This window comes from Brienomyrus brachyistius, chromosome 15 (genome assembly GCF_023856365.1).
Source record: "Brienomyrus brachyistius isolate T26 chromosome 15, BBRACH_0.4, whole genome shotgun sequence".
Lineage (NCBI taxonomy): Eukaryota > Metazoa > Chordata > Actinopteri > Osteoglossiformes > Mormyridae > Brienomyrus > Brienomyrus brachyistius.
Genome location: NC_064547.1, coordinates 6810362 through 6822637, shown reverse-complemented (window position 1 = coordinate 6822637; position 12276 = coordinate 6810362). Strand labels below are relative to the sequence as shown.

The following is a 12276-nucleotide window of genomic DNA, read 5'->3' as shown; positions in this document are numbered from 1 at the left end:
CATTTAATTGTACCATACCAGACAATCAGAGCGTTACATTAATCATTATGGACAATAACAAGCACTTTCTTGCAGTGTTAAGAAGTAATGCAGAATGGCAAACAGGGAACCAGAAATAAAAGCTTAGAAAGTGGTGCCTTGCACTAACAGCGCAAAGGCTGTGGGTTCAAATACCAGGGAGCGCACATAAATTGTAACCCTAACTTCTGTAAGTTGCCTTGAATAAAAGCATCAGATAAGTGAGTAAAAATGTAAATATGTCTTAGAATGGAAGATGGTTGCATGATTGAAATGGTGCTGCTTATCAGAACAGGAAATGTACGGAACTATACAATGTTTTTAGGGTAAAAACACATTTATTTATTGATTCTTGACAAAAAAAGTGTTTAAGGGGTGTGTTTGTCATCTATTTGCTACCTATTTCATTTATGAATAATCATATATTAGTTTTAAAGAAGTCTGATGTCAGAGCATGATTTTTCAGCCACATATCTGTCTATTTATCTATCCAGCCATCTTCCAAATGCTTATGCATTACAAGGTTGTGGGGAGGTCAGGACCCTAAGGCAGGCAGCAAAGAACACAAAGCAGATGAAGAAGCTCACGCAGTACAGGCCAGTGTTTCTCAAGCCAGCCCTTGGGGACCCCCAGATGGTTCACATTTTTGTTCCCTCCCTGCTCCCTGCCAGACAGGCCACATTTTTGCTTCCGGGAGCAAAAATTTGGACTGTCGGGGGGGTCCCTGAGGACATGGTTGAGAAATACTGGTAGGAGCCACTTGGAGATACCAATTTGCTTCAATGCATATATCTGGATAGCAGGAGGAAACCAGACCATCTGGAGGAAACCCAAATGATGCAGGGAAGACATGCAAACTCCACACACACAGCATGGAGGCAGGATTAGAAGCTCTGACCCGGGAGGTCTGAGGCAACATGCTACCCACTGAGCTACAGACAAAAAAAAAACTAAATAATAAAACTAATGAAGTATACATGTATAATGTATTATTCAAGTACAATGATATATTTATTCAATGACGTTAATCCACCATTTAAATTTTTTTCTCTGTGGTCCTAAAGAAGATAGATTTGGATATATATACTTGCCTAATCAAACCCTATCTTGAATACTATCAAATTCTGGCAGGCACAGGAATTTTCTATTGTCTGTGGTGTATTATGACAAATTCCTGCCAAGTAAAAAAAAGAAAAAAAACAACAAATAAAAATAGCAGCATATTGTAAATCTTGCAAAACTGAATATGAGATCAATGTTTGTATCCCGTGGCACCACCAAACAATAAAACGTGCAACTTCCAGCAAACATCTGCCAGCTATTTTAAAAATTAATGTGCTGTTATAGATTAATGTCATATTAATCAGTAAGTCAGCAAAAACTAATTCCAGCAATATTGTATTTGAAACTCCCAGTGTAAGTAAAAAATAAAAGGCAAATCATGAATTCGCATTATTTTAAGCTGCCTGCAACAGCTAATGTCATATTAGGAGGGTAACAGCAGTACAAGCACATTTCCGGAGACTGTAGCATCGCTCACGCCACGGAAACGCTTTATTTTGCCGCACAGCAACATTTTGCATAATCTCTAAGGAAGCGAAGTGACAGAGTATATGGGAGCCGGTGCGCCTCTGCCAAATGCGACCGCGCGCATTTCCAATCAGAGCCCGCGCGCCTGACACCGTTAATGAAACATCAATGAAGCCAAGCGCGTGCGCGCCTCCCTAGTCAAGAGCCGCCGTGACAGACACAGCGTGGTGGCGGATTTGGGCGGGGAGTGGGGGCTGTAAGCGCCGGGCGTCGCTGGGGAGTCAGGGGGACACGCCGCTTGACAGGGGGGCTCTGGAGAGGACTTTGATCAAGCTTCGCGACGCACGGGACACGTCGCAGCGGTGAAATAGAGCAGCCGTCAGTCGAGCTCGTCACTCTCGGTCGTTTACATCCCGAGCATCGAATTAAAAGATCTTTGTCAGCGTGTGATTAGAGACGCCCTTCTCCTGCAGGATAAATATGACCTATTTTGCAGGCATGGATATTAGGATAGCTGTTTTATGCCTACTGAACGCTACCAGACGTTTGTCGTGAACAAGTCAATCATTAATGATTTATCTAAACTTTCGTATTAACATGGGGGGCGCGTCAGCCGCGGAAACTTTTAATGCTGTACCGCCATGCTGCTCCGCCGACAGAAGTAACGACTGCTCCATATTTAAAGACGGACGCAGGTTGCGTAACTTTCGAGATCCTGTGTCGTTAAAGATCTACGTTTTGTAAAATAAGGGCAGATATTATTGGAAATTTAAATCTGTTTTTAAAAAATGTAGCAATAATGTGTCTGTGTATAACCGTGGTGTGGATATAAATGTCTCCCGGCCTGAGGCCCACCTGTCATCCACTAATGATTTCTATATATTTTTGATGGGATTAGGGTTAACGATGATACACCCAATGATAAAGGATATATGTCAAATCCTCTAATGGATCGTATAGGCCATCTTATTCATTGTTTTGACATGATTAACAATTTGTTTTAACAGGCATGATATGCACTGATAGGATCTCATTGTTCCCGCGTACGCAAAGTAAACACAATGACCATCCTGTAGCCTCAAACCAGTTGTTTAAATCCATTAGGCATATGGGTTATTTAAATGAGCTAATTATCTCCTGTTAAATCATGTGTCAGAAGACGTATGTAAATGCGTGGGACTCCCCATTCACAAAGACCACAGAACTGAAGCCCTAGGGATACGCTGCACTGTGTGTGACTCCTCATACATGCATTCTACACCGTCCAGGGCTAAAGTACTACTGCCAGACTAATAAGTAAGCATGTTTTTACATCTACGGCCCATGTGTTTGAAAAGAGCGAGATGGACAGTGTATGATAATTACATTCAGTTTTCAGGTATCTTCATCAGGCTCTGTGCCGATTAATGAAAGTCAGTGTGATTGGCGGTCTTCCTCGAGAATAAAGACAAGTGGGCTTTTAGCGGCCTTTAAAATGTTTTTTTTTTTTTTAAATGCATATTCAGAACATTTACGCTTACTGTAATTTGGGACATGGAGAGGGATAGTTTTCCTTATGAGAGGCAAACGAGGTGTCGTGATTGTCATCCTGTTCACACTCTTCTCTCCCAGGGGTGCAATTACGTTCTGGGTCGATGCCAGCGACAGTTCTCCTTGCTCGGAACAGGGAGGGGGTAAAAACGGACAAGCTCTCCTTCCGAATCAGCCCAGAGTAAAGTTATCACGTCTCACGTTATCGCGCATGGGGTCTCTTCATCATGCAGCGGTGGGGGGCTGCATTAAATAGATAAAAAGCTAGAGTAAGTACAGTAGCTCTGGCTGACAGGACAAGCTACCGATTCTGAAAAAAACACACACTTTGTTAAATAAAATGGCCTATAGCAAGGCAATGTTCAAAATATATGCAAACGTTCTGTGAAGAAACACTCTGTTATGAAGTACCAACTTCAGTTTTAATTGTGAGTTGCTGCAAAGACCCTGAAATTCATTCTACCTCAAGCGTAGTAATTATTTTGCTTCATGTTAAACTTGATGTTTCGGTTAACTTAACTGCTTTTGTGGGGTGGGTACTAACTAGCCTGTTGGCGGGGTTAGTGAAATATGAGTGTGAGTCATTATATCTAGAGTCAGATGCATCTCCAAAACTCTGATCTATATTAGGGATCGCCTTTTGTTCAGAGTGCTGCAAATGGTGCTTTGGGTTCCTGGAAGTAGTTCTCCAACAATAACAGACATGGACGTATTAAAATACCATCACTAGCAGTATTAACAGTGTGCAGGGTGGCTTTGGGGAATTCATATACAATGACAGTACTACAATACACAGGAAAAGATATTATAATATTACTGAATGCTTAAAGATACACAGAAAAGACAATTTACTGTTGTGTAACATAGAAGGGAGAGTAGTGAGTACATGCATACTTCAGCTGATAAAATATTAAATGTTTACATTTTGTAAGTCTTAACCAAGTGAAAGTCATGCCATGATTTGAAGTTTCCAAATCTCATGTAATTATGGAATTGTAAAGGTTGACAACTGACTCACAATTGCGTTTTCTGTCAGTGCTCTTAGTGCCTAAGTGTAAATAGCTCATTTGTCATGAAGGAGTAGTGATTAGAAATGTTCCGCTTGGGCTTTGCCGGTGTGAGTGGGCATGCACACGTGCCAGGTTGCAGCCCATCTCCACAGAACAGGAAGATGTGGTACTGCTGTCCGATACAGCTCATCTATGTTTCTAACAGAACAGATGTATCTGGTCGGTCTTCTGATTTGTGATGTTTGTTTACCTGCTGAGACGGCGGTTGGCTTCAATCAAAATAAAGCCAAGTTAAGTACGTATCTTGCATATTACGTAACAAGTCTGTGTCCTTTTTTGTCAGAATCATGTTGTGCAGAGGATTCCCTTGTACCTCTTCATTTTTTTTGCATTTTTTTTAATACAATTACCTTGATATAAAGTAGGTTTGGTGTAGCTAATATTTCTGTGTAGCTTGTACTTTAATATGATTGCCTTGCCTAAGCTTTGCCGATTTAAATGAATATAACTAAATTGTGCTTATCAATATACATGCGCAATAAATTTGATTACCTTTTTTTTTAACATTGTATTGCAGGTTAGTTAATAAATAACTGGATCATGCTGTATTAGTGTGATGACACAGTTCTTTTGTGCATAAACTCTGAGAATACATACCAACCAGATCACATCATTCAGACATAGCACAGTACTGCAGGATGTCAAAGGCCTTTTTACTCACTCCTTTTCCATGCTGATGAAGGACAGCAGGGTGTTCTGCTCCTTAATTTTGCCGGCGAGGCTTTCACTAGCATTCCTGTAAGAGGGCAGACGCTGAGCTTCACCAACCGATAGTGAAACGTAGCACCAGTTTCAACTGTTCCAATCAGTACGGTGCAACAAAGTGACTGCTGTCACTCGAGAAACAGACATGACTTGATCTTCAGAGCAAGCATTAAATGTGACACACTGATCATTAGGAGTTGCTCTCAGTGCTGAGGTACAGTTGCATACTAAGTGAAACACCATTTTCCGACAAGTTTGTTTGAGAACTTAAATAAAAATATTAAAAAGTCAGAAATCACAGCCAAATGAAAGTAACCATAGAGCACATAAACTCAGTGGAAAAGCCTAGATAAAGTCAGTAAAGTTTCAGGCTTGGGTCCAAAGACCACACAGCACCGGGGCAAACATTAAAAACATACTGTACATCTGAACCCACTGGCTTAATGGTTTCACTCCACGTACAGCTGTTGACATTTAAATTAGCCAAAATACAGGCATGAGATTTGTACCGGGCTAGCCAAGCGCTCCCACAGCTTCCAATGTGAGCTGTAACTACAGTGAAACGAAATCTGTCCGCTTTGTATTTAAATGAGAGACAGGTGCAAAAACAGAGTGAATGTTTAACGTGGGGCTTAGCGGCACAGCGCCGAGCCCAGCGTTCTGGGCAAGCAGAGACTACCCACGATTCATTTCAACTTTGATAAATGCCTTAGGCGCAAAGGACAAGTTGTTTTTTTTTTTTTTTCGTTGCACAGTCACTTAACCCAAATCAGATTCATTTGCTTTAAATTATATTATGAAGAAGAAAAACAACAAAAGAACATAGCGTTTTAGTGTTGTGGGTCCTCTACATTCCATGCTCAGCAAATATATAGTACATGGTGTACGTTAAGATTTTAGTAACACAAGCTTCACAACTTGTCTTTGGATGTAGGATGAACAGGATTTTTGAAGAAGCGGCAGCCAAGACGAAGACTGAATCTTCATGGTGGTTATCCTTACATTACACCAGCGATAGACAGGAGACAAGGCAGACAAGCTTATCAGTCAGGAGTCACTTTATTAAGACTCTTTTCTAAGAGTCACTGCTGACTCTTGAGGTGAAATGGATGGGAGCAGCACCTATCCTTCTGGAAGCTGTCTGAGGAGAACGTGCATAAACGTTCAGCTCCAGTTACTTCTTTGGTTAGTCGCGCCCTGCAAACGGGACACATTTAGACTGCTGCATTTATGGGTTAGTCATTTCTTTTCGAAATGAACCAAATTCAGTCATATACTTTATTATTTAATCCGTTCAATTAGGCCGCAAGATGTGGGTGGTCTCGAATACTTTCTCAAAACTATGGTGCACAACAAGAGCAAACTGCTTATGTAAGTATTACCTCACGTCTTGAAAGTAAAAAAAAAAAAAAAAAAGGAATGATCAAGCCTTTTCTTGTTCTGACCATCTTGAAACCGGGCCTCCTGGCATGTTAGGAGATTTGCGGCCAGGGAAAGGGGTGAAACGTCATGCTCCAGCCTGGAGCAGAGCTCACAGCTTTCACCCACCTCTGCTTGTCGATCCAGATGCTCAGGTTGGTTGCTAGCTGCTCACAATCGCGCTGCAGATGGGTGGTTTCCATACGGGCTGCTTTTGTGGCCTCTTGCTGTGTCTCCAGCTTGGCGAGACAGAGAGTTGAAGATGAACTGGTGATATTTCATTATTACTGCTTTAATTATTGGGGGGGAGGGGGGGTCACACTACTTATAACAACACTGCAATAGAATAACAACACTGTTCCATAGTGACAACTTGCCTTCTCCGGTACTAATAATAAACTTCATGACTTGTTGAGGGTAGAGCCATTTCTCTCCACTACTTCAAATAACTGAGGTTTCCTTGAACATAGTATTAATTGATTCCGTATGCTGGCACATGGGCCTAAAGCTTTCCCATGTCTTAGATTAACCAGTTTGTTATGCTGACTGTACACAAGACACTTTCACACAGGGCATAATTCTAATCAGGTTCCTTTAATTAAGGACTCTTTGGTGCTTTTGTTTTTTTTCCTGGCACATGAAAATGCTGCCGATTGGTGTCAACTTGAAACTCTCAGAGGGGGTGTGCGTGGAGAAAGGAATGCAAGTATTTTACGTTTGCCTTGAAATGGTCTTAACAAGTCCAGGATTGCACTTAATCAAAGCCAGAGGACAGGCTAGGGTGTAATGTTTTGCAAATGTGTTCGGGGGAACAAAGTGAGGACAGACAAGTGTCTGGGGGAACACAGTGAAGATAACAAGTGTCTGGGGAAACACAGTGTAAAGGGACAAGGATCTGTGAGGAACAAAGGAAGGAAGGACAAGGATCTGGGGGAACAAAGAAAGGAGGGACAAGGATCCGTGGAGAACAAAGTAAGAAGGGACACAGATCTGTGGGGAACAAAATAAGGAAGGACAAAGATCTGGGGGGAACACAGTAAGGAAGGAAAAGGATCTGGGGGAACAAAGTAAGGTGGAATAAGGATCTATGGGAAACAAAGTAAGGAGGGACAGGGATCTGTGGAGAACAAAGTAAGGAGGGACAGGGATCTGTGGGAAACAAAGTAAGGAGGGACACTGATCTGTGGGGAACAAAATAAGGAAGGACAAAGATCTGGGGGGAACAAAGTAAGGAAGGACAAGGATCTGTGGGAAACAAAGTAAGGAAGGACACTGATCTGTGGAGAACAAAGTATGGAGGGACAAGTGTCACAGAGGTGTTCACATAGAACCTCGGCAGTAAGCCGGAACAGCATGGAATGATGAATACTCTGGATTAGATAGTTACCATTTAAAAAATTGCTAGTTCACTCTGCCTTCCATTAAACACCAGGAATAATATCCCCTGTCCAAATCACACATTCTCCATCAAATTAAATCACAATCAGGAATATGTCTGCAGGCCAGGCGCAAGCCCTACAGGGGACCATCTGTTCTGCATATTAACACAGAGTGTGAGATTTCATAGCAGCACAAAGCTGATCACTCCTGTCCGTATGATCAGCCTAGACATTTGCTCGTCTGCACAGGGTTTAGCCATCGCACTGAACACATCCTAATGGTGCTTGTTGTAATTATGGATTCCCAACTTAAACTAAGACAATGACTGAGGGCCATCGGCAGTTTTTTGTATTATATAATATTTTTTCTGCAACCAGTTGCAAGTTGAGACATGTTCTTTATATATCATTCCATGCTGGCTCACACGATATCTGCACAGAAGGTCCCTCTTAGGACTGTACTGTACATGTAGACTTTTCTGGATTTATACATGTGTAAAGTCATACTACAAACGGTAAACAAAGCTAGTTCTACTAAGCTGGGGGCGAGCGGGATGTGATGACATGGCTGAGGGGAATGGTACATACGACTAACTGACACTTTCAAATATGAACGGTGTTCTGCTGTCTCAAGTTATCTTGAAGGATCGAGGCTGTTGGTGGAGGGGCCTGTATATACCACATGTACCTTGTGGGGCATCTTTAACCGTTTCACTTTTAGACTTGGTCTGACCAAGCATTCTGCTCAGCCCTCCAACAAAAACAGTTGCTGTATCAATAAATTGGGAAATATGGCTTTAATTTACAGCACTTACCTCTGCGCTCACAGTCGCCAGCTTCTCCTTCAGCGCATATTGCTCCATTTTCAGACTTTCAACCTGTTTTAAGAAAATGTGGCTCAGAAGAGATTGAAGTAGCGCAGCAAGCAAACATCACAATTACAGAATATTATAACAATCACATTATAATGAAATAAAGACAAAGCAAGGGATGGTCAGCTGTCTGGCCACGGAACTGGCCCAGGGGTTGTCACCGGTTCAATTGATTCAGGCCTCATACATTGTCAACTTTGCAGCTTCTCCTTTGGGGGGGGGGGGGGGGGGGGGCAGTAATTCTACTCTCAGCACCACCAGCTGTTTTTTCTTATTGGCCTGATCCCTAACACTGTCCCAGCACATCCCCTACATTTGCCAGCTGTGAGATTTAAGCCTCGAACTGGAACAAGGTAATGGCAGCAGGACCGGGCGATGTGGAACCTCTGTCGGCCTAGCTACGGAGAGAAACCTCTTCTCCCTGCTCCCTCAATGTGTATGATTTTTGTCTACCACACCAGCTGAATTGTTAGCCATCAACAGCTAGGGGGAGCGCATTATTAATAATAACGTGCAGCGTTTGAGCTACCTATGGCGATCAAGCCCCCCTAAATTCAACTACGGCCATGGAAGGAGTCGCACAGGCCCAAAGTACGTCATTATCAAGAAGCGGTGTGACAAAGCACGTTCCATACACGGAACCCAGATCGCAATGGGCTGCCTTTCAAAGCTGTTAGGACCCCTCTTCATCTGGCACATAAAGCAACGCATTAATTCAGCATTAATTATAGAACACGTCAAACTGCGTTTCAGTCAAAGCTCGCCCGAGGTCTCTGGAGTGTTCTTAATGACAGTAATTACAAGTCATAAAAAGGCTCATCTAAAATTAACATTTCTCTTTTGCCTTGATAGGAAAAATGTAAATAGCTGCGTGGTACAGATGTTATGATTAAGGGGGGAGAAAAAAAATCACACATGGTTCTTTTGTTTCTGCGTGTGTCACGGCGAACAATGATAACTTGACGACAGCAGCAGCGGTTTAATTTCTCTGAGGGATGCGACGCAGAGCACGTTAGGAGGTGTGAACCTGGTTAACATTTAGATTGTTTTTGCCCCCCCTCCCCCCATAAAGAACCTCAAATATGTGCTCAATAAGAGGGAGTATGAAGAAAGTGGAAAACATCGTCCTGACTAATCAATCTCACCAAGCCGATGATAGACAAAGACACGAGTAGCAGTGTTTGAAGTATGGCCGGATGGTATCTGTTACTCTGTTACTGGAGTTCAGATGTGCATCCACACACCGATTGCGAGTCGACAGACACCTACGTTTTGGCTTATCTGCACCTCATCTGAAATCTCCATTTCATGGTTAACAATGATAAATACTTCACTGGACCCAATGCAGACATTACTTTAACAGGCATTGTTTCCTTGAGAGGGGGTGGTGTGGTCGCACTGCGGTTATCACAGTTGCATCACTCCTCTGGAGACCAGGGTTTAAGTTTCAGTTTGCACGTTCTCCTTGTGCCAACGTGGGGTCCCCCCCACGCAGTGAGGTAATACTTATATAAGCAGTTTGCTAAGGTGAATTGGAGTTGCTAAATTGTCCCAAGATGTGAATGGCGTGTGTGTGTGTGTGTGTACTACAGTGCTGTGTGTTGATTAGGTTTACATTACATTGTGGGGACCAAATGTTATTTTGAAGTTGTGGGGAGCATTTTTTTTTAGGTCCCTACAGAGATCTGTGGATGCAATCAAAAAAGCAAAAATGCCAAAAGTCTCGTATTTTGTGTGCTTTCTTATGGTTAAGGTTAGGGTTGGGTAAGGGTTAAGGTTGTGTTGTGATTAGAGTTTTCCCAATAGAAATGAATGGAGAGTCCCCACAAAGATATAATTACAAATGTGTGTGCGTGTGTGTGTGTGTGTGGCTTGGCAGTCAAGAGGGTGGAGGCAGTCAAGCTCCAGTCGATGTGGCCGCTGACGTCGTGCGTTTACCGCACCTCTTCGTCAGGGAACCTGAATGCATTCCTGCAGGGTTTTTCGTGCAGCTCCTTGTTAATTTTCCATTTCCTTCCTCTGGCCCATCAAGCTCCTATCGTTCGGTCACATCCGCCGTGGGAGCTGAGAGATATTTAATAAAAGGGGAGCTCCTGGTTCTCCTGCCTGATATGCCCCTAACCTCCCAGCTACGGTGCCCTGGCTGCTCGCAGGGCGGGGGCGTCACTCTGTCAGCCGTTATAACGCTTGACAGCTTATTCCGCCACACCGAGCGGGGTGCAAAATTACTTTCTCTGCACCCATTCTCGGTTAATAACCAAAAGGCAATAACAGCCATTCTGTATACAGATATATACAGAAAGGCAGGAGAGGGAAAGAGTAAAGACCGCCGATTATGAGGGGGGAGATCACGTAGGTACATACAAAGCAGGAGATGGAGGGAAAGAACCCTCCATCTCCCCCCCCCCCCCCCCCCCACCCCCACACCGCCTTGCGGCCTGGTACAACGTTTCAATTATAATACCATGCAGAGGGCACCGCGTAGCACTTTAGAGAAACCCTCTCCACTTTTCCGAGAAACACTGGGGAACATTGCTATTGTGTTTACACTAGAAGCTTTCCTAGTCTATTTCAAACAGATCAACATTTCAAATTTCCTAGTGGAGACAGCTGCTCGCCCCCCTGGGGAGATGTGGAGACACAGCCTTCTTTGTACAGGCATGTAATTATTAATTTCCCCCCCCCCCTCCATCTCAAACTCTAGGTTGAATTTATTGATTAACAGATATAGTTCTTTCCCCTGTTTTTTCACATTAAACCAGCATTTCAGTGATTTTTTTGAGGGGGCAACAAAAACACTGATGTTTTTTTCTCCTCAGTTTAATCATTTCCAACTGCTTCACAAGTTCTTGGCATGAGGTGCAGGAGGAGGGGGCAGAAGGTGTTCTCCTAAGACCCACTTCCCTGCCACACAGCAATAGATGATTGGAAGAAACCGATTACCTGTGGTGACCTGGTAACACGTTACAGACCAATCAGGAGACAGACAGCCAAGGTAACCTGGCAGATTTGAGCCCGCCCCCTCCTACAGTACAATAAGTGCTTCCATCGTTCTAATGCTCTCAGTTAAAAGCGGGTGTCTGAGCTACAGGACTCAACCTTGGCTTTTAATCCTTTTAAACGAAATATTACTTTAAAAAATCACGCATGGTTTCCTTCAAAAAATTATAATAATAAAAAAATAAACGTTAAGCAATGAGCAAAAAATGTGCATCATTTCTCCTAAAAGCCTGGCAAACAACTGAAATAAAATGGTCAGCCCAGAACACAAGAACTGTTCATTTTGTAGAAAATAAGAACTGAAATCTTCCTGTAACCCCTTTATAAATACCTACACCAATTTAGTACATTAATCAAATCTGTAACAGTATTCATCTTCAGTACTGTACATTGTACCATGTAGCATGCTGTGATTTCTGTCCTTGACTGTTCGGCGGCTTGGAATGTTTGGGGATCCCATGGAAACTGCTGGAATCCTGTGCAGGTGTTTCTAAATCAGGGCTCTTGATAGTGAAAGTCAGACAAGACATGTTGCCTTATATCGATGGCCCCAAAATGTTATAAATCGGACTTGGGGGCTTTGTGACAGACTCTCTGTCATTACACTGCCTTAGTGTGATGCCTAGGGGAACTCGCCGAGTATGGCACAAATGTTCGTATAAATCCCCGCCCACCCCCCAAAGACACGCCGTGGTGATTTCATCTTTATGTTAGTCAGATGGAACTTTCCGAACAAATGGAGGAGCCAGACGA

At 43.0% G+C, this 12276-nt stretch overlaps 2 protein-coding genes across 4 annotated transcripts in view; both read right to left on the bottom strand.

Moving 5' to 3' along the window:
- LOC125708550 (rootletin-like) overlaps nt 1–12276 on the bottom strand; it is a 112704-nt gene that overhangs the window by 11496 nt on the left and 88932 nt on the right. For 2 of the 3 annotated variants that reach the window (XM_048976160.1, XM_048976161.1), the window contains 3 exons: nt 8467–8529; nt 6402–6511; nt 4810–4884 (listed from right to left, as the gene is read on the bottom strand). In XM_048976160.1, the coding sequence (XP_048832117.1) occupies nt 4810–4884; nt 6402–6511; nt 8467–8529 (248 nt within the window). Of the gene's footprint in view, nt 1–2997; nt 3322–4809; nt 4885–6401; nt 6512–8466; nt 8530–12276 lie in introns of those variants that run through there. The other variant, XM_048976162.1, reaches the window with a different exon arrangement.
- zc2hc1a (zinc finger, C2HC-type containing 1A) overlaps nt 1–12276 on the bottom strand; it is a 170167-nt gene that overhangs the window by 106994 nt on the left and 50897 nt on the right. The gene's annotated exons all lie outside the window — the stretch shown is intronic.